We start from the raw sequence: 22750 nt of genomic DNA, 5'->3' as shown, positions 1-22750 counted from the left end.
TCCCCCTCTCCCCCCTCTTTCCCTCCTATTTCCCCCTCTCCCCCCCCTTTCCCCTCTCCCCCCCCTTTCCCCTCTTCCCCCCCCTTTCCCCTCTCCCCCCCCTTTCCCCTCTCCCCCCCCTTTCCCCTCTTCCCCCCCCTTTCCCCTCTTCCCCCCCCCTTTCCCCTCTTCCCCCTCCTTTCCCCTCTTCCCCCTCCTTTCCCCTCTTCCCCCCCCTTTCCCCTCTTCCCCCCCTTCCCCCCCCTTTCCCCTCTTCCCCCCCCTTTCCCCTCTTCCCCCCCCTTTCCCCTCTTCCCCCCCCTTTCCCCTCTTCCCCCCCCTTTCCCCTCTTCCCCTTTTCCCTCTTCCCCCCCCTTTTCCCTCTCCCCCTTTTCCCCCTCTCTCCCCCCCATTCCCCTCTCTCCCCCCCAATCCCCTCTCCCCCTCTCCCCCCCCATTTCCCTCTCCCCCCCCATTCCCCTCTCCCCCTTTCCCCCCTATTTCCCCCTCTCCCCCCCCATTTCCCTCTCCCCCCCCATTCCCCTCTCCCCCTTTCCCCCCCTCTCCCTCCTATTCCCCTCTCCCCCCCCCATTCTCCCCCTTTCCCCTCTCCCCCCCCCATTTCCCCCTCTCCCCCTTTTTCTCCCTCTCCCCCCTCCCCTCTCCCTTCCCCCCCCTCCCCTTCCCCCCCCGTTCCCCCCTTCCCCCTCTCTCCCCCCTCTCTCCCCCTTCCCCCCCTCCCCCTTCTTCCCCCCTGTTACCCCCCCATTCCCCTCTGTCCCCCCCCTTCCCCTCTCTCCCCCCTCTCCTCCCTCTCCCCTTTTTCTCCCCTCTCCCCCTTTTCCCCCCTCTCCCCTTTTTCCCCCTCTCCCCCTTCCCCCCCCTTTTCCCCCCTCTCCCCTTTTTCCCCTTTTTCCCCCCTCTCCCCCTTCCCCCCCCTTTTTTCCCCCCCTTTTTCCCCCTCTCCCCCTTTTTCCCCCTTCCCCCCCCCTTTCCCCCCCCTCCCCCTTTCCCCCCCTCCCCTTTTTCCCCCTTTCCCCCCTCTCCCCTTTTTCCCCCTCTCCCCCTTTTTCCCCCTTTTCCCCCCTCTCCCCCTTCCCCCCCTTTTCTCCCCCTCCCCTTTTCCCCCCCTCTCCCCCTTTTTCCCCCTTTCCCCCCCTCTCCCCCTTTTTCCCCCTCTCGCCCTTTTTCCCCCTTTCACCCCCCTCTCCCCCTTTTCCCCCCTCTCCCCCTTTTTCCCCCTTTTCCCCCCTCTCCCCCTTTTTCCCCCTTTCCCCCCCTCCCCCTTTTTCCCCCTTTCACCCCCCTCCTCCTTTTTCCCCCTTTCACCCCCCTCTCCCCCTTTTCCCCCTTTCCCCCCCTCTCCCCCTTTTCCCCCCTCTCCCCCTTTTTCCCCCTTTCCCCCCCTCCCCCTTTTTCCTTTTTCCCCCTCTCCCCCTCCTCCCCCTTTTTCCCCCTTTTCCCCCCCTTTTTCCCCCTTCCCCCCCCTTTTTCCCCCTTCCCCCCCTTCCCCCCCCTTTTCCCCCCTTCCCCCCCCTTTTTCCCCCTCTCCCCCCCCTCCCCCTTTTTCCCCCTCTCCCCCTTTTTCCCCCTCTCCCCCTTTCCCCCCTCTCCCCCTTTCCCCCCTCTCCCCCTTTCCCCCCTCTCCCCCTTTCCCCCCTCTCCCCCTTTCCCCCCTCTCCCCCCTCTCCCCCTTTCCCCCCTCTCCCCTTTTCCCCCCTCTCCCCTTTTCCCCCTCTCCCCTTTTCCCCCCTTCTCCCCTTTTCCCCCCTCTCCCCTTTTCCCCCTCTCCCCTTTTCCCCCCTCTCCCCTTTTCCCCCCTCTCCCCCTTTTTCCCCCTCTCCCCTTTTCCCCCTCTCCCCCTTTTCCCCCTTTTCCCCCCCTCTCCCCCCTTCCCCCCCCTTTCCCCCCCCTCCCCTTTCCCCCCCTCTCCCCCTTTTCCCCCCCCTCCCCCTTTTCCCCCCCCTCCCCCTTTTCCCCTCTCCCCCTTTTCCCCTCTTTCCCCTCTCCCTCTCTCCCCCATTTCCCTTCTCCCCTCTTGGAATGATTTGCTCACTTGCTAATGAATATGAATCAAGACTCAGTCTTACAAATGATCATATAATAATTTGTTCCTATTTATGCCATTTTTAAACGATGTCTCATTACCCACTATAATATAATAATTTTCTGATACTACGTGTAAAATGCTGCTCAAGGACAGTGGATTTTGTGAGAAAGCTGCCCTGAATTAATGTCCTGTTGTGTTTGGTTTTTTTTTTTCCAAATACAGACATATCAAGTTGACCTGAAGCCAAATGGGTCAGAAATCATGGTAACAAATGAAAACAAAAGGGAATACATTGAGTACGTGATTTTATGGAATTTCTCCTGGCTGTAAGAAAGCACAGTTGTACTTGTCTTAGAATTGACCCAACTGCAGTTACTGTACTTTGTACTACAACCGATCAGCAGAGATCCTTTAAAGAAAATCTTATTGTTACCACTGTTGATACCCTAATCCTTAGAAAGTTTGAATTTTAACCTTTTCTATGACTTACGCTGTGTTTTGTGGGTGGGTGGCTGTGAGGGACACGGAGGGCTGGGGTTGCTAACTGACCACGTTTGGATTTGCTGGTCCTGCGGGCTTCATCTGTAAATGTTTCCGCATAAGAGGAGAACTTTGTACTTTGTTCCTCTCGCCTGCAATGTTGTGTTACACTGATTTGGCTGTCATGGTGGAACAAGAAGACATTTCTGCTTTTATGATTTTTTTTTTCATTATTTTGTATGTAATATATTTGTACTCTCAGCTCTTTAATTTTTCAGTCACGTCTTTTTTTTATCAGTATTAAGATGCAAAATATTAGACATCATAAACTTTTATCTCTATCACCTCAATACAGTGCAGAAATGAAAAAGCTCTTTCAAAATGTGTGAGCCAGAATTCAGAACTCGGTTAGGTTCACATCCAGATACCTCTGTCGTGGCTAGTTACAGTATTTTTTTGACTTCAAAGTCAATACTTGTGTGCTCTCATTTGGAAATGATTAATGCAACAATTATAATTTTATTTTTGTGTCGTAACATCCAAATGATGAATTCTCACGCATATGTAGTGCTTATGCGGGATCACAGACATCATGTAGATAATGAAGTATCATTGCCTAATAGGAAATCTGGTGATTTGTTTGCATTATTTTATTGTACAATGTTTATTGCAGCAACAAAGGAAGATAGATAAACTGACTCGTTAGCTGCTAATGTTATGAGGTGGTTGGCATTGAAATACAGGCCTTTTCCTTCGATACTGCACGTTTTCTTCATGTATTTATTTATAGGCAGTCTGTTATATGGAATTACATCTATCCTCAAATTTTGTAGACTTTGATGGGAATTGTTAATTACTCAGAGCTCTGGAAGAATGGAATGTCTAATTATTTAGGTACCTACTACTAACAGTAAATACACCATCCATCCCGAGTCGAGATTGCAGGCAATAGTAAGATTCCAGATGACAGTAAAGCGTGCGCCAGCCGTTCCTGGAGTTCATCTCCAGAGGACAAAGGGTTAACAGCGTCTCACCTGGCACCGCTGCATTAAACACTCCCTGGGATGGAGAGGAGTCAGAGCTATAGAACATGGAAGCGCGTGTGCAGAGTTTGTGTTGCGTGCTAACGTGAACATGTTCAAACCAGAACCTGGTCATAGGCGCTGATTTTTTCCATCATTTCCATCAGTCACACAGATAATTTTGCACGATTAATAAAACGCTGCTCAGTTTCCCCAGTGTCAGAGTGTGGCTGGGAGGTGGCTGAGGGTGCAGATGGGAAACTGGAACTCTTGAGGGCTGTGGAAACGTGGAAGCACTGAGGTTGCAGTTTCTGATGAGAATACTTACGTGTTTCTGTTTATTTCCTACAGCCTGGTCATCCAGTGGAGGTTTGTCAACAGAGTTCAGAAACAAATGAATGCATTTTTGGAGGTAAGGCACTTTACCTGCCGGGGTTTTTCCCCAAAAATATTTTTTTTAATGCAGACTTCTTATACATGAGTGTCTGCGTTACGGGAGTGGGGAGCTTTGCATAACCGCACAAGTCCTGGAATGATTTTATGATTTCACAGCTTCACCTTGTATAAGAATATATAATCCTTCCCTGATAAGAATAAGGTCATTCTCTTTCAAGTTTAAATTTAGTCATTCATTTCTAAAGCCAAAGATCCAGTTAGATAAAACTTAATTTTATGTGATATGATGATTTTAACTTTGCTTTACTTTCTGTTAGGGATTCACAGAACTTCTTCCTATTGATCTGATTAAAATTTTTGATGAAAATGAACTAGAGGTGAGTTTGTTTAATTGAAATCCAGAAACAACAGATTCATAATGCTCATCACAAAAAGATATGTTCTAGGTTCATTATAATTTGCAAAGATGCTTTGCTTATAGCTGGAAATGAGATTTTTCTCCCTAATTAATAAATCTATACATCACATAAAAGCACAAAAAATTGTAATTATTCAGTGAGGCGGTTGAGTGTGTGCATATGTAAAGCATGTAAGGAGCTAATGCCATTATGCCTATACCAGTGAAATTGCGAGCGAAGTCCCACAGCAGACACTGCCAGGTGACGCACACACACCCAGCAGCAGACAGCGTTTCTCCAGAAAAATGAAATATTCTGTGAGAACTCTCCTGAAGAGAAGCTCAACTCCCCTTTGTGTTTGCGTTGATATTTGCACTGCATAGCAGTTTAACAGGTTGGGTAACAGAGGGCAGGTGTGACCTTGTTTTTCTGATTAAGTGTCCAGGATAAGGCAATCCTGTCTTCAGTTAACACCCTAACAATTTACTTCCATGTGCAGTTACTGATGTGTGGCCTTGGCGACGTTGATGTTAACGACTGGAGACAACACACAATCTACAAAAACGGTTACTGCCCAAATCATCCCGTTATCCAGTGGTTCTGGAAGGTAATACTGGTTTGTCACATTTGGCTTCTCCGGCTGTTCTGAAAAGTCAAAGTTACTGTGTTGTTTTGTGGAGCCCGTTACATGTCTATTACAGTCTGATATAGACAATTTACCCAGGTTTTGTTTTTTAACAATTTCTACAGCCATAGCAGTGAAAAGACTGTGACGTGTGTGTTTGTCAACAGGCCGTTCTTCTGATGGATGCAGAGAAGCGGATTCGGTTGCTGCAGTTTGTTACGGGGACGTCCCGTGTGCCTATGAACGGATTTGCTGAACTTTACGGTGAGCTCCCTTCCAACTGCCCCAGAACGGCCCCGCAGGCGCCTCCTGAAACTTGGTCATTGCAGCCTCGGAGCCCCATGCGAGGATGCTCCTCTGGGTGCCAAGAGCACAGGAGAATTCGGGGGAGCACGTGGAGAGGCAGTGAAGTTCTGTATGTCAGCGCTCTCCTGCCTTCCAAACAAAATATTCATGCCATGTGAACTAGAGGAGAACGCGTGTTTAACCGGCAGTTTTTCAGTGTTAATATCCATGCTACTTCTTGTGCATTATATGTATTGCATGCAAAGGTAGTCAGACAAACTTAACGAGCTAACTGGACATGGAACAATAACCATATTCCTATTTCCTTCAGTGTAGTTTTAATTAAGAGAGTTTGTACCAGCTGAAAAATCTAGCCTAAAATTTATGCAAGCATTTAATTTTTAAAATAACATTTAGGTAGTCTCTGTAGTGTCCAGCAATTGATATTTCATATGATTTTCATTTTCACCCAGGTTCAAATGGTCCTCAGCTGTTTACAATAGAGCAATGGGGAACTCCTGATAAACTGCCCAGAGCTCACACATGGTAAGTCAGAAAAGCATAAAGTTATACGGCTTTTCAGGATTGTTATACTGCCAGGAAAGGGGGAACCGCTGCCTGTGCATCTCTTAACACACAGCTCTGGCTCAGACAGCTTTTGATAGAACGGGATACTCTGACACCTACACGTGCGTGCGCACGTCTAAAAGGAACAGCTACTGCGTCCCTGCACGCGAGAAGGGCTGCGCTCACGCAGGGAGTGGCTGTTCTGCCTTTTCCACAGACACTGTAATGCTATTTTATTGTATGCCAAGTAACCCTTTCAACTCAGGACTTCTGGTAACTCCTTGTGTGTTAGAATGTGTGCTAGAGAGAAGAAATAGCTGTTTCCCACTTTGTTTTATACTACATTTGAAGAAATGGCTACCCCTATAGACCAAATGTTAACTATCATATTTGAAGTGCTATGGTAGCCTGCAAATTGCTTTAAGCACTGGGCAATTAAACTGACATTCTGACAAAATGGAAGTAATTTGAATCTCTTCTGCTAGAAGACTTTTCCCCATATCAAATACGTAAGAGTCTGTTCACGTAAGGTACCTGCAACACGCTCCGGGTGGGAGCACGTGAAGCACCGCACAGGAACGCGCCGTGTTCGGAGCAGGATCCTCGGTGCCGCTGCAGAGTCCCCAGATGTCACGGACAGGTGGTTGTCATGCCTGTCCCTCCACCACAAACACCTCACGGCTTCCCAGGGCCTTTGCCTTAGGAAACTGTGTAAAAAGTTCTGTTAGAAAAAACACCAAAAAAGCCTTACCACGTTCCAAAATCAACCTATCCTCTTTATGTTTCAATTATCTGTTAGACTTTAGCTAGATTTTACAGGACCTTTTCAAGACCTTCTTTTGGACGTTTCATCTCTCTCCCAGAGGGCAGAGTCTGTCCCACAAATTCACAACATCTTTGCTGAGTCTTGGGAAAACCAGCCTTTTTAACAATGACATGTTTTCAGTCAGCTAAACAGATGGTGGGGCTTTTCTGGTTGTTTGGGGTTTTTTTCCTTTCCCAAATGTTTTTTAACAAATTCCCCCTCTCAGCCGCACAGCTGTTTCTGGAGGCTGAGGCGGCCAGGCAGGGCTGGGCTCGGTGCCACCCTGGGGACCACCAGCACCAGTTCGGTTTGCAGAGGACACTGCGGCCGTTGCGCCCCTTTGGACAATAAGATACATCCTCTGCTAAGGCCCCCAAATCAGTCAATGTTTCTTATGTCTTTAAAATTATGTGTGTTTTTCAGTGGATAATTAAACAGTTCTTTTCCTTCTACATTTCAGCTTTAATCGCCTAGACTTACCTCTTTATGAATCTTTTGAAGATTTGCGAGAGAAGCTACTCATGGCAGTTGAAAACGCTCAAGGATTTGAAGGAGTGGATTAAAACGTCGCCTTTTTCGCCCTTCAAGCAAGTTCCGCTTGCACTTTTGCGTTTGCCTGAGGGACTCGGTGGCTCTGGCAGGTTCACGGAGCAAACCCTTGGGTGCCGCTGCCCCATCCGCTGGGACTGTCACCCGCGGGGCTGCCCGGCGCTTCCACAGCAGGTTCACAACTGCTCCACCTGGACTCTGATCACATTTCAGCAGGACTTACTCTATTTATGTTGTGCCTCTGTAGGCAAAGCCCTTAATAAATATTTTACATAATTTCTAATGACAATGAATGGAATTAATCATTTTACAGGTATAGTATTACAACTCATGTTTACTTTAATTGATTTAGACATTTTCAGATTTTATTTCATTACAATTAAATATCATATACTTGGAAAAATGAGCATTTTTCTTAATTTCATACCAGACTTGATGCCAGTGTCATTTCTTCAGAACACATTTTGAGCCTCATGTTCCCAAACCATTAAGAAAGTAGGAGAAAGCTGTGTTGGAAATAAGCTCTACGTGAGCCATGTATGGAGAGCAACTCTTTTCATTGAGCACATAAATATTTTTCTGTATCCAGAATTATGGACTGGATGTTGCATTTTTGTATAAATATTAGAATAGTTACAAGTCAACGGAGAATCATACCATGGCATGCCAAATCTCATGCTCAATAAAGAAATTGCCTCATTATTGCTAATATTTACGTGTACTATAAAACATTTTGGGGTAGGGTTGGCATTAATCATTTTAGGAAAATATGCTTAACCCTGTCATTATCTTTGTATAGTGATTCTTTTATTATCCTTTCCTCTTTACTGTTTGCAATGGAGGCATTTTGAATGAAACCTGGCACTGTGTGATTTGGCACTATGGAAAACAGATCTGTTTTGTCTCCTATTTGTATGCATTTGCTGATGATATATAAATAACAATGGGGTTTTGTTTGTTTCTAACTGCACCCACTCTAAAGGCACTTTATGTAACACATGAAAATCATATCTGGTTTTTACCATAAACATTAATGTGATTATATTCCTTCTCACTGCACATGTCTTTCTGGTGCAATATCTATCAATTGTGAATTTGGCTGCTGCTGATGTATAAAAGAAAAAAAACAAACAGATGTAGAGCTGAGCCTGCAGACATGTTCTCAGCAATTGTTTTTGTGATTTATTTTTTACTTAATCACAAAGATTTATTTAATATACACTGCTATCTAATCAATTTTGTTACCTATGACATGTTGCATGCTTAAACTATAATATCAGAGTTGCATCTCTTTTGTGACGGATTAAAAGTGAAAGATTTGTGTTTGATCCACTGAAGCTAAATGATGACAACAGTACCAGAGCAGGTTCGAGGGTACAGCTGCAGCAGTTTAACATGCAGTTTGGTAAGTTTTGCCCACAGACTTACCTCCAGAAAGGCTTTTCCCCAAGAACCCCTTTAATGCTTTTGAAGCAAGATGCTGCCATGTGCCAAAACCAAATCTCAGCTCACTGCCAGAGCGTTTCCAGCTGGCTGGGCAGGAGCAGGAGCCCTGAGCAGGAATGTTGCGCAGTGGTCGTGCACTAACAGAGTTTGCAGCACTAACAGGTGCATGGGCAAGGTTGCTCTGTTACTTGAACACAGGCTAAAGGTCATTTGCTGTTGAGTTTCCTGACATTGCTTTGACCTTTCACATGTGATGAGAGCCCAAACATGAGGAAATGGACTGTATCTGAGTGCTGGGGGGAAGGCAGAGAGAATGAGGTAAATCCAAGTATTGCCACTCACCTTCAGTGTGGTGTTACCTTCAGTTTGGCAGTAAACGACAAGGCAAAGTAAATGGTGTCACTGTGCGGAGTCGCAGAGGAAAGGGATTTTCTTCTGCAGAGCTCTTGTAACAAAAGCCACAGTGCTGCCACTGGGATCTGAGCTGGATTCTAGACTGTCCATCCTGGAGTCCTTCTGGATCTCCAGCTGCATCCAAAGGCATCTTTCTAGGAAAAAAAGGGTAGCTAAATGTCATTCACCTCAAACATCTAAACCACAAAGCAGCAAACACTCCAGTGGGACTTGTACCATAGCGCACACTGGTACAGCTGCAGTTTAGCCCATTCACCACAAAACGGCCCAAAAGTATTTTTAAAGGGTCTATTCAGCTCCTTATTTTTGCTAATAAATGGCAATCATAAAGGTGGTACTTAAACCATTACTTGTTTGCTACTAAAAAGCAAGGGAAAAAAAAAAAGGTACACTACTGGATTGGACATCTCAAGTAAAAAGAGAAGAAAACTAATGTACATTTTAAAACTTTCTTTTGTATTTAAAATTAGAACAACAAAGAAAAAACCCTGCAGTGCAGCCTTCATCCATCTGTTAGGATGCTGCACTAAGTAATGCACATCTGAAATGCATGGGACGCTTATCAGACTGGAATCCAATGATATTAATGTCACACACCCAGCGGGTCTGTCCCACGCACCAGCGGCTGTTTGTCCAGGTTCATCCTCCACTTACATGTTGGGTTTTGGTTTTTTTTCCCTTTTCTAAATTGTTTTCACATAAACCTTGTGCTTTCTTAATAGCTGTAACAATACACAGAGTTTGCACCCACACAGCCCAGCGCATGTTGCGTTTCTGTACTTCAATCGCTGTACTGGACTCCAGGCGGCTGCTGAGCCCTTACGAGCGTCAAAACACAAAGACAAGACTCCAGAAAACAATATTGCTATGTTCTGTGTTGGTGAACATAAGTTTTTAAACGGATTTAAAACAAGATTATTAATATTTCCAAACATACAGAAGTGTCAAACATTCCAGATTAAATTCACACTGATTTTTTGGTTTTGTTTTTTGTAAAATCACCTCCTACTAGATGGCTCTTCAAAATTATGCTAAACTACCTTAAAATTCATTTTAAAAGTACAACTTTTAAATAACATTCATTTTCACAATTAATACAGCTTTAAACTGTGGTTAGATTTGATACACTGTGGAGAAAGGATTTCTTTATGGACAAATGTCATTTTTTTCCATTTATTTTCTGAAGAGCAGTGAAAGAAATTGTTGTTTGTTTTCCTGACAGCAAAAGCTCAATGTGACAAAATGAAGTTGTTGTAATGAAATGATGCAACTTAATAAAATATTTAATAAAGAATTATAGAAGCTACAGCATTTTATACTTCAGCTGTATTTCCTGTCTGCCCGAAGCTTTGTTCTGCTCCGGGGGGGAGCCCACGTGCACTCACAGCTGCACCTCCTTTATTTTTAAGTGATTAAACACACCAACCACAAATTTCAGCTGCTGTAGAAGTGGTTCCCAGATTTTCCCCCATGATCCTCACTGCCTTCATGGAACAGTCATTCACATAATGTTTTTAGCTGAATAAAAAGGTGTTCCTGAGAAAAGTTTCCAGTGGATACTGGTCACTGGTGCACAAGCACCTGCAGAAGGCAACTTGCTCAGGATTTGAGCAATCAACATCAGGTCAGTGATTACGCAATGTTCTCTCACAAAGTGTCACCAGACAGAACACAAAACTTGCACCTCTCACAGCTTCTGACCGTTATCTCCCATCACTATTTTAATACAAGAACTGCAATATTCCATCAGGCTCCCATGAGAGGTTCTGGAACAGTGCGATTCTGCAGGGACCACACAGAGCAGCACACTCAAAAACTTGTTCTGTTTAAGCCATACCTGAAATAAGTGTGAATGTTCTATCATTCTTATTGCACATTTTCTATGAATTTTCTGCAGCCCACAATAATGTACAAACTACAAACAAAATACTTGCAACCAACTGAAGTTCAGTTTAACAATACAAGTCTGCCTATTGGGAAATTTGGGTTGATTTTCAGGGTTATAATTCCGATGTAGTGGTAAGAACAATGTCCTATTAACAGCAATGGAACTAATATTGCCTTTTCCGTTCTCAGTGTGAATGCCTAATTTAACTACAAACCAAAACCACCACCACCACAAACCCCACGAAAACCCACACCTCATACTTCTGACTAAACAGCTCCCTTTAGGAACACAGTGCGTGTCTCAGCTATTACCAGTGCTGAAGAGAGCTGCAGGTGGACTCAGTGTCAGTCTCCAACACAGAATCCAGCTGTGACAAACTCTCCTGGCTTTTAAGCAAAACCGGCCGAGCCCCATGTCAGTGTATTCAGATCCCAAATCAATACCTCTGCAGCCACTCACAAATGAAAAATCCTACGCTATCCAAATTAATTCCTGTTCTTTTTTACGCTTACCTTCATTAACAAGAACCCGTATACCAGATCAAATTAAAGGTCCAGCTGGACAAGTACCTGATTTGCAGATTCCGACAAAACAGCCCAAGAGTGGTGCAAACAGCAGCGCTTCCAGCAAAGGCACTTCAAACAGCAGGGCTGTGCAGCTCAAGGACCCACTGCAGGGGTGACGGCTTCTTTGCACATCAATAACCACAGAATTGATATATTTTAAAAGAATAGTTTCTTGCATCATGGGAAATTCCAGGATGAACAGCAGTTTGCGCACAGTGTCTATGGTCATTTTCCCTTGTCCGCAGAATGGCAGGGCAGACAGACCTTGCAACTAGTAAATGCTAATGCCCAGAAATTCATTATGTGTATTAGGACATTAATCAAGCACGGCAATTGTGCATGTGAGAATTACAGTTATTGTTGAATACTTAGTTATAACTAATGAGAATTTGGGCATTGAAAACCTACTGGCAATCATGGCTGAAATACCATTAAAAACCAATGTACTCTCTTCTCAGAGCCAAGCCCTGCTCCAGCAACCTTCCGTGTTTCAAACCACCTGAATGACAAGCTGAATTTCAGCCTTTTCTTTCGTTCCAAAGGTAACTCCACACCCGAGCCACTAGCATTACATGGAAAGGTCCCCAGGTTTGCTACGGCAACCCGACGGGAACTGCTCCCGCTTCAAACAGTCCATACAGGGACCACAGAGATAAATCATCTCTTGATGATCACCATTGATTATCTTCCCCAGATTGTGATTGAGAGCCTTGTTCAAGTTCAATTTATTCTTGTTCAAATGCATCTGCAGTTTTCACCCGATTTATTTTCTGCCGCTTGCTGTGGTTGTATCATTAGCTTTACAGAATAGACTTTTGAGTTTAAAGTGCAATAAAATACAATTAAAAAGATATACTCGTTACAAACATAAAGAGATCTATTATCTTTTCCCCTGACCCCCGTATCTCAACCTTATTAACACATGGTTTTGACTTTAAATTTCAGTGCATTTTCCTCTTTGATAACTATCAGTAGTGTAAAACAGTGCAACTATTTTTAAATGTTACGCTTCTGGCTTATTTTTTCAGATCCAAATATTTTTTTCAGTGGTCTAATAATTTACCACAATGTTTTTGCAAATAACCTAGAAGCTGGTTGAAACATCTACCATTTCCAGCAAGTTATACTGTGCAACTGCACAAGGTATAAGCACAACTTCAGTTTTGCTGCTTATGTGCAGAAACTGGTGGGACAAACCCAGAGCTTCTGCTTGTTCTGCTATTTTGGAGCAATTGCTCCATTTTGACACTTCTCCCAGCTCACACGTCCTGCTGTGTTTGTGGATGTGCACACACCTCTGTGCCATAGAGGTTTTCTGTATGGGCTTCAGACATTTCCTCCAAGTTGTTGTAAACTCAATTTTCATTCTGCAGACTCCCATCACTGCTGGATTAGCCAGAGGACACGACCTCCCTGCGAAATCAGTTCTTAAACAAACGGTAAACTCTGAACCTTGGACTGAAGTTAAAGAATAACAGAGAGGGACGCTAAATCAATGCTCAGCAAATATTAGTCGCATGCAGTGGAGAGATGCTTCTCTGCTGTACCTCTAAATATTTCAGTGTGATGCAGAACATATCTTTAGTTTTAAGGGTTTCTTTACATGGAGCAATAACAAAAGACTACACACTTTGAAGCAGCTAGATGTTAATATTTTGTGCAACTCTAGGAATTTCCTTCCTCTGCAGTCCATGTAGAGCCCAAGGAATCGAGGGCTGTTCCCACAACTGCCAACATTTTCCCTGCCATCCCAGAAACCTCCTGCACTCCATTGCTTCACTGCTGTGAAGAACAGCAATTCAAAGCACTTCAGAGGGCAGTTATAAAATATTCACCATAGTTAGGAAGTGATGGTTTCTTACATTTTGTATTGAATGACAGTTCCATCTACAGCAGCCTCTATGGAAGTATTTCTGGTACGGATCCTGCATCTTCTGCCCACAAAAAGAAACCAGGCAGCACAAGAGAGTGTTGGGGTGCGGGGGTGCAGGCAGAACCAGGCACCGTCTGCAGGGGCGCAGCTCTGCACCCACTGCTCCACAAAGCCGTGCCGCCTGAGAAAACCCAGAGCATTTCACACTGAACAGCTAACACCACAATACCTGCGTGAGCGGCACTTAAGAGACCTGAGACTCATTTGACTGCCACAGCAACTTTAAGTTAATCTGCAGAAAAAACTGTCATCAGGTTTTCCTGTGGGACAGTTACTAATCAAAAACCACCGTTTTTCTTTTTTGCCTCTAAGGCCAATGTGTATATACACATATATATCTGTTTCACTATCTTTGTTTGACCACAGCTGTCCGTGCGCTGGAGGCCAGAGTCCAACGACCAGAGCCCGTCCTCTGGTCACCCACCGCATGTCCTGTTTGTTCTCGTCTCCCCGTTCCATTGGCAGGCAATGGTGGGAGGGGAACACCGCCCAGAAACCCAGACAGGCACTCAGCAAAACCTTTCACACTGCGAAATGTGAATTATATCCTGAAATACATTGAAAAGCCCACTACAGATCCATGAGAAACTCCTAGAGACACAACGGACAACTGCTGCCTCACTCTGCCTGCTTTCCTACGGCCTGGGTTTGGTTTTATGGGGACTGCCCCTCGCATCCCCAGCTGCAGCTGGGCAAAATCTGTTACATTTCTTGCAAATACAAAAAGCCCCACATCAAGCGGATTTCCCGCTCTGGATGCCATGGCATTCTTCAGATTTGGGATGCATGGTTTCTCCATACAAAAGCATTCCAACTCTTTCCCAGTATCATACTTCTTTTTTGCCTGCTAACTTTTACACTTTAGTACAGCTAACAGTACATACATTCATCCATGAGGTACAGCTAACAGTACACACATTTGTCCATGAGGTACAGATAACAAGATGGAAAAAAATCTTTAAGTCTAAACTGTCACACCAACAGTATCAGTAGGCCAAGCAAACGAACTTGTTAAAATGCTCATCCATGGAACACAAGGTCCTCTGGACTGAAAAATTTACCCTTAAAATAGCTGAACTAAAGAAACAGAGAGAGAATGTTGATTTTTATTAAAAATTAGGGACTTAATCCAATACCCATCACTTCAATAGGTGCTGGATCAGAGAACTCAAATAAGCAACACATATTACCCTTCAGTGGTTTGTGCCATTTTCTCCTGTTGTCCTCATGCCCCCAGCCATAGTATCTGAAAGCTGGATTAAAAAAACAAACAACACACAAAACACAAACAAACCAACCAACCACACACCCCACAAACCACACAAACCTTCATGCAAATAAAAAGTATAGTTATTATAAATAACACTTTAAAAGCACTGGTTTTAATTTTAATTCAAACTGTAATATTCATATCAGCTTTCAAGAATTAAATAAAAATGCAGTTACAAATTAAATAGAAACATTTTAGGTTTGAAATTTCCGCTTGAGTTGAAATATTTTGCTTCTGTTTGCTCTCTTGAAATCTCGGGCAAGAACTCTGCTGACCTTTTTTTGCGTTACACCAACAATCCTGAACTACCATCTTGTGATCCCCGTGGCCAAGACTCTAGGACGGCACCTTTCCTGGTTGGCTCACTGAGCACTTGTGACAAGAAATTATCTACAACAAACTCCAGAACTTCGCAGACTTGCTTGTCACAGCAGTGTGGTGCTTGTTGAGTTACCCACTAATCCTAAATTAGCATGGGACTCGATGTTCTGCTCGCATTTAAGAACTGTGAAACAAACTGAATCTTGCTACACAAGCCACTCAGTTTCATGAATAGCCCCAGAGCGTTTGCTCACTTACCTGAACTTAAAACAGCACGTTGGCTTACTGCTTACAAAAGGCTGATAAGAATGATTAATATTTAACATTCTGAAGTTCACGTATGCGAAATAGCTCCAACAAGCTATCCATGAGAATATCGTACCCCAAATTACCAGCCACACTGGAAATGCAGGTGCATTTTTCCCCAGCAGAAGGCACATTTCACAACATTAAAACACAGGTTCCTCTCCACACCAGAGTACACTGGTTTAGCACATTGTCAGTCTGCTGAGAGTCCGAGTATCGCAGTGACAACCCGTTATCCCAGGGGCACCAAAACCAGCCCTATGCTCGTACAACCCAACAGCCTCCAGCAGCTGGAGCTGAACCTGCACCGGGCGCTGGAACCGCAGCCGGTTCTGCTGAGAACCAGCCCTGACAGGCACCCCCGAGGACCGCAGCCCTGTCCCCATCCCACGTCCCACCAAAGCCCCGGGCAGGCCGGTAATGTTTAACAGCCGTGCCGGGCACAGCCGTGCCGGTGCCACCTTTGCACAGCGCAGCTGCACCACAGACACTGCAACAGATCCTCGTGTCAGTGTGGAAACAGCAGCTCACAGCCAGAGCAAATACCCATTTCCCCTGGGGACACAGATTCAGATTGTTACATGTGGTGTTCTGGTGTCTCCAGTCATAATAAACTTGCTCAGAAGACAAACCAGTTTTCAGGAGTATTCTAGGAACAGGAGGTGAGTTCTACATTTCATTTCATACAGAATCTATCCTGCAAAATTTTTTTTTTTTTAACTTAGGAAGCAGAGAATAATTTCTGAATCCCTGAATGAGCCTTGAAAGTAAATCATGCTGAAATTACTGCAAATTACATAAGGTCCTCACTTGAACATGAAAATAACTGATTTTTTACTTGATCTTTATATGAACTCAAGTCTATCTTCTACTTAATAAAAATAAAAATTAATTCATTGAGATTACTATTAATAAAACAAGAACTGCATGTGTTGAATTGACTACCAACACAACCAAAAAAATAACAGGTTGGAAAGTGTTGTTTTAGTGCCAGTAGAAAGTTTTAGCTTTTAAAATAAACAAACAATCCCAAATAAAATTCAGGCTTCTTTAAACGACTCCTCTGAGATTAAACATATATTTTTAAAAGTTCAGAACATAGAGAAAATTGTAGCTTAGATATATGCTTTGTGTCTTGAGAAACACCAGCAAGATGCCCGCAGTGATTTGGCAGAAGAGACGTGTCGTATTGCATCATGGGGACTATACGATGGCCATGAAATATAATCCCTATAGGGGTTATTATAGACTAATACAGCAGATACCTCGGTCCAAAAAAAAAAAACACCAACCAACCACTAAACATCTCAGCAGTATCTCCGAATAAAAATGTTTTCAAGAGAGATATTTAGAGTAGATACTTATTACAAACCAAACAGAATTTTCCTCTCTCCTCCCCCACTTTTTTCCTTTAAAAACAACCTCTTTCACAAGTGGATCTTCATCAATCCATGTCAAAAAAAACCCCAGTAAATTAGTTTGGCCAGCAAACTGGTTCCTCTTTCAAACACCAATACCAATGCAACGAGGTATTAAAAGTCAAGCACAAAAAAAAGGAAGCCTCAAATGCATTTTACTTTTAACTGTATTCTGAGCACAACATCGTGTAACCTGGCAAACTAATGAGGTCATGGCAATAGATTCAAAGCTCTGGTGATCTGAACTGGTATGTGATTACATAGGCAGCTAATTCCTATTATTTGCATCCAATTGCTAATAGCTTTAAAAAAAGACAGGTTTTTTTTTTAAAGAGCTCATGCATATAGTCACTAATCTTCCCCTCTCCACCCAAGAGACTGTAAGAAACTCTTCCTTACTCCACGGAGCTCAGGCTCCTTCTGCAAAGAAGCCCACATTGGCACAGTCACATACCAACAGCGAATTATAGGAACATGCACAAGCACCAGCCACATTACTGAATGGTTTTGTTTCACAGCGAGTTGTGGGATAAGATTTCTTTGTTCTCAGACACCAGCACATGCCAGTCGGTGTGGAGGCCCCAGCACAGCCAGACCTGAACCGCTGGGGCAGGACCGCCTCAGCCTGGGCCATCAGACTGGCTCTGGGACCCCACCAGCACTGGCTCTGGGACCCCACCAGCACTGGCTCTGGGACCCCACCTCAGCAAAACATTTCTGGGAGCTCTGTGCACACTGCTCAGTTAGTGGCTACAAACCCCCCATTTCCAGAGCTGATTTGGACAAGGCCCTGTTATTCTGTCCTGAACAACCTCACCCAGAAAGCCCCAACCCCACTGGGAACAGAAACCACAGACACTATCACACATGCCCCAGCCAAAACACACAGCCCCCTCTGATCCCATTAACCACATCATTTTTTTGTACTACCCTCAGACTGCATGAATGATGGGGTGGGAACAGGTTTTCTGGTGATTTACTTCTAATCCAGCCCATTTCCCGTATATATCTATTCTATGAAGGGCATCAAATCTAAAACACACCGAGGGCACACCACCTCCTCTTTTAATTACTGAGTACTGAAATGCAAGTCATCCTATTACAGCCAAGGACGAGAAGTCCACTTACTTGTCGGGTGTAAGCTCGCTCACTCCAGCCGAGCCAGTCCAGAAGAGCAGCCTCAAGAACTCCAGAGCTGTGCTATCCAGTACATTTAATATCCAGTGCCATAGGCAAACTTCTCCAGGTTAACAGAGGCCGTTCTGCAGACCTCACCACACTGAGTTTCACTTTACAAACTCAGAAGTCTATAGCAAGGCCCCCAAGCCACCCTCACACCTGATCTCACTAATCTCACTAATTTGCTGTTTGTCTAAACACCTGTGGAACTCCCAAACCCTGTTTCTACAGCCTGTAAAGTAGATAATTAATTCTTCTTTCGATACTTTTGTTAAATAGTGTTGCAGTTCTCAGTGCTTGGCCAGGAATTGCTACTGCTTCATTTTGTCTGGAGCTCAAGATCCATATTTCACTCCCTGTTGTTTCTATGTGCAAATTACCTGCAGCACCTAATCTGCTCATAGTTATCACAGGCCAGTTAAAAAATGCTATAGCCATTCAGGCCTTCAACCAAAAACCAGCTTCTGCTTACTGAAAGAAAATACTTTCCATAGCAGTAACAAATATACCTTTCTTGCTTTAGTCCTCTTTTCACTTCAGAAATCTTTTTTAACACATAAAGAGAACTTAGAACGCCTGACGCTCAGCACCTGCATCAATCTGGGCACACAGAGACCAGCTGTACCTGAGAAGCCCATTCCCTCCCCTACAGACACGCTGTTCACAGGAACACTCACTACCCATAGAGACACGCTAGGAAAAGAAACAACAAATTCCTTTTTTCTGAGGTCTTGAAATCACAATTTGTGAAAAATACTTCAGTTCAGCAGAGCTGTAGCATCCAGGACTGGAATAACCATGTGAAATTCAATTTCATGCTGCACAGGGTAGTAAATGACTTAGTAAACTATCTGATTAGACTAAATATGACATCTGTGTAAAGCTTACATTTGGTAAGGAAAGTGTGTGCAATGTCACATAAAACGATGACTATTTTTTTTCTTTTTTTGTCACTACTCTTTGTCTCCAAAACATTGATATTATAGCCATGTTATTTTTCCATTTAATTGGGGGAATAGGTGCAGAGGAATATAGAAAAGAAAACCAAAACAGCCTACCAAACTGTATTTAAGTAGCCCTATCATGGCTACTTCTTGGCTTCTACTTTATACACTTTAGTACACAGGCCAGCAGGGCAGGTTTTTGGCTGTGCCCCTGGGTGCTCGCAGTATGGGAGAGGGAGGCCCAGCAACCTCCTGGTAAAATGTAGGAAGGATGGGAGGTTACAAGAATCTTCTGTTCTTTGTAAACGTCTAAGTGGCTCACTTTGCGGCGGTTTGCGATGCCCGGGATCAGTGCTGTGCCTGGGATGTGCAGGCTGCACGAGCGGCTGCCCGGCCGCGGCGGCTCACGCGCGCCAGGAACCCCTGGGGCTCAGGGGAGCACCGCGCTGGCCTGGGCAGGCTGAGCTGAGCACCCCAGTAACGGCGTCTGCACAGGGAGCACGTAAAGAGACCCAAGTTTTAGCTGCTAGCCATCTGCTTACATCCAAGTTGCTTAAATTCTATCCAGAACTATTTTGCTGGGGAAACAGAAATTTCACAGATGATACATTGTTTGTCAGACTTTACACCCTTAACAAGAAGATAATCCTCAACCTGAATTCTTTGTGTCAGATGTGTCAGAGGCTGAATCGTTATGTGGAATGCCAGGATGATCTAGAACTGATGTAATGAGCCTGATGATTGGGAAATTCAAATAAATTTCGTTTACTGAGCCTCAGTAGAAACCAGAAGAGATCATGGTTTCCAGGTTAAATACCTTTGCTCTACTTCATACTGCTCTAAGTTAATCTTTCTCTATCTAGTAGTCAGAATGACCAGAACAGGTAATCTTTAACCACTAGCCATTGACTCACAAGGGCCACGACATTTTCCCTCTTCTGATCTAAACTGTCCCAGCAACGTAAGCCTCACCTCTGTCTGTTACAGTGTGGGATTAATGCTGGTAAATGTGCTTCTTTGAACGTTAGTGACGGTTGATGCCCCTTGAATACTGTAGTAATCTGGGATAAACAGATAAATACCAGCTTTGCCCACTTTGAGCCCAAGAATTCTTGCAGCAATTTCCTCTTAAAAATCATACGGTCATATCCTAAACTGATGCAAGTCAGCATGGATTCACTGAAATGAACAGGTCATAGTACAGGGATAAATTCAGTTACATTGTTGGATGTGAGTCAGTTTTCCCCACAAAAGGATCCAGCCTAAATCTTTGACCCAGACTTGTCTGCAAGTTTTAAACCAAGCCAGCCATGCCCACAGCTGGTGGCTTGCAACAGGATTTTTCACAGGTGAAACAGCCAACCCGAACCAGTTTGAGACTATTGATTACATGCTCATTAGAGCTGGAGTAAAGCCATAAAGATACAACTCAGGTTCTTATAAGTGAATGACCATTAGTGCGCCAGGTGTGAGGCTGGAATCTAGGGAAGGAAAACTGGTAAATATTGGGGTTCCAGACGATTGCACAACCAGGGTCTCCCTGGACTGGTGCCTCAGTATTTCCTTTTTAAACCTCTGTACCTTACAGCATCACATTTTTCAGATCAGAATCTTCTGCTCTAACTCCCTCTTCAACTGAGGGTCTAGTTTCCCATCTCCCTCAAAACTGCAACTGACTTTAACCTGAGGTTTGTGATAAATGAGCTGGATGACATGAGGTCTTAGGCCATCCCAGTGAGGAAGAGAAAGCTCTTCCCAATCCACACACTTCTCCCCACTTACTCTACATGCGCACCACGATCCTTCTCTGTTATTTTTCTTTGAACATAAAGTTCAGACTATCCCAAGTATAGGGGAAAGAAAGAAAAAAAAAAAGGGAACTGATTCAGGCGAGTCTCTTTCAGGTCATGTAAATGAACCCCATTTGAAAGTCTTCAGTTTGAACTGAATGGTGAAACTGGCTTTTGAAACCTAGTCTATATAAATAAAGTAATAATTGTGCTTTTTAAGCTCTTTCAAACAGGCTTTCTAAATGAGCTTTGTTGAACACATAATATATTAAAGGTGAAAATTACCCAGCTGCAAAGGTTTATTCTTCCAAAGAGATATATACCACTCATAAACCATTTTGCAATAGAGTAAAACAATCCTCCTAATACACTAATGAGATCTTCATGAACAGAACATTTAACCCTTTTTTGCCAAAATTGTTGTTGTTAATTGAAGAATTTCATAATTAAGGTTTTGCAGAGCCAAAACATAGCTTCTTACTGTTTGTTAAACCTTCCCAGCGTGAAAAACTTCCTAACATAGCCTAATTTTTGTCCCTGTGGTAAGTCATTATTCCTTCAGTTTTGGAGTTATTCTTTTATTTTTCCAGACAGGAAAGACTCCGTTCCTCAAGTTTCTATTTCCCCCTTCGTATCCTCCACATTTTATATAAGAAAAATGATAGGAAAGGACTCCTGTATGGATTTTGTCCTTTGTACAGTGACACCTTGGTCAACAGGAGCCATGCACATCAAATGGAACCACAGAATCACAGAGAATGTAGGTTGAAAGGGACCTGTGGAGGTCAGCAGACTCCGTGCTCTCCCTGAGCGGTGCCAACTTCAAAGTTAGACTGAACTTCAAAGTCAGATCATTTTGCTTGGGGTCATACCTACATATTTTCAAGGGAAGAGAAGAACTTGGCCCTCCAGTGAGTGTGCAATGTGTACTGCATTATTTGTCCCTGTGTCAACTTTGGTAACATTTAAACAAACCAGTTCACTTTTTTTTTCAGGAATTTCCAAATAATCTGGCATTTAATTTCAAACAACTGGACCAACACCAGTCCGCAACAGTGCTGAATGTTGCAATGCTGTTCAGACTCCGCGCTGGCTCCATGTGTCGTGGGCTGTCCTTCACTACAATCACAGACCGCCATTTGGAGGAAAACAGCTTTTCTTCCCCAGAAACACAACCCTAGAAATATCAAGAAAGTAGCGTTTCCTCTGTGATTAAAAGCAGCACATTTTAGTCTTTCTCTGCTGTTTTTGGACAACATGTGGCATTTTGCCTTTTTTTACTATTATTATTTGAGGTCTTTTACCCTCCTTTTTTGATTAAGCAAATTGTCAGATACCTTCTGTAGAACTTAAAATGCACATCCGTATTTTCAGAATGGCATATGGAGTTTGCACACAGAACTCTGGTATAATTGTATAGGTAATTTTAAAATAAATACTTTCCCCAAACCTTGTTCTACTACTATGGGCAGACTATGAACTAGTACTACTACTACTAGGAGCAATTCTGTCATCTTTATCCTGTGTGCACGTACAAGCCCCAAATGCGAAACTCTTTCTGAAAAATCAAGCAGTATCACCACCACCTGAAAAGCAGTCCCTGCTTCAGGAGGGTTTTCTGAAGAGATCAAGGGCAGAAGGTAACATGAAGGTCAAGAGCACCACTGAAAAGCCCGAACCAGTGGGCCTCTAAACAAAGAAAACAGCTGGGGTATATTTTTCCCAGTATTACAGGAATTCTCTTAGTAGTAACAACCAGGGCAGATTCGGGCCCCACTGCGCAAGTCTGCCTACACAAAGAGCATATGGACATACGATGCTATCCTGGTCTTTCAGAAGCCAGTGGAAATGTATGTTTTGAGTTCAACAGATCCTGGGTTTGTCTGGCATTTTAGGGATTAGTCAGACAGTGATTCACTCCAGAATCTCCCCAGTCACCTTGCTGCAAAGGTCTTTCTAAGGATAAGAAAGGAGAATGTACCAGTGCACCCACGGGGCTGCTCAGCCGGCGGAGGTGACATGTGGCCATGGGCTCCATTCCTGTCCAGCCCCTGCAGTCTGGTAGCACAGATCACCGGCACTTTTATCCTAAAAACGAGTGGCTAGGATTGTGCTGTTA

At 44.0% G+C, this 22750-nt stretch overlaps 2 protein-coding genes across 16 annotated transcripts in view; one reads left to right on the top strand and one right to left on the bottom strand.

The window, feature by feature from the left end:
* NEDD4L (NEDD4 like E3 ubiquitin protein ligase) overlaps positions 1-7170 on the top strand; it is a 152263-nt gene extending 145093 nt beyond the window's left edge. For all 9 annotated transcript variants that reach the window (XM_065657442.1, XM_065657443.1, XM_065657441.1 and 6 more), the window contains 7 exons: positions 2252-2325; positions 3883-3943; positions 4245-4304; positions 4825-4932; positions 5118-5214; positions 5709-5781; positions 7068-7170. In XM_065657442.1, coding sequence (XP_065513514.1) covers positions 2252-2325; positions 3883-3943; positions 4245-4304; positions 4825-4932; positions 5118-5214; positions 5709-5781; positions 7068-7170 — 576 coding nt within the window. The remainder of the gene's footprint in view (positions 1-2251; positions 2326-3882; positions 3944-4244; positions 4305-4824; positions 4933-5117; positions 5215-5708; positions 5782-7067) is intronic.
* Positions 7171-7271: 101 nt separating this feature from the next.
* The window catches only part of ALPK2 (alpha kinase 2), a 64304-nt gene continuing 48825 nt past the window's right edge, over positions 7272-22750 (bottom strand). Inside the window, exons 13-14 of one of the 7 annotated variants that reach the window (XR_010607908.1) lie at positions 8945-9146; positions 7272-7354 (exon numbers count right to left, since the gene is read on the bottom strand). Coding sequence is in view for 3 of the 7 variants with exons in the window: in XM_065657434.1 (XP_065513506.1) it covers positions 8964-9150 (187 nt within the window). In the remaining 4 variants the exon portion in view is untranslated. Of the gene's footprint in view, positions 7355-8889; positions 9151-22750 lie in introns of those variants that run through there. The other 6 variants (XM_065657434.1, XM_065657433.1, XM_065657435.1 and 3 more) reach the window with 6 other exon arrangements.

This window comes from Caloenas nicobarica, chromosome Z, assembly GCF_036013445.1.
Source record: "Caloenas nicobarica isolate bCalNic1 chromosome Z, bCalNic1.hap1, whole genome shotgun sequence".
In the NCBI taxonomy this organism is placed as follows: domain Eukaryota; kingdom Metazoa; phylum Chordata; class Aves; order Columbiformes; family Columbidae; genus Caloenas; species Caloenas nicobarica.
Note: the sequence above shows the minus strand (reverse complement) of the source record. Positions and strands in the feature narration are given on the sequence as shown.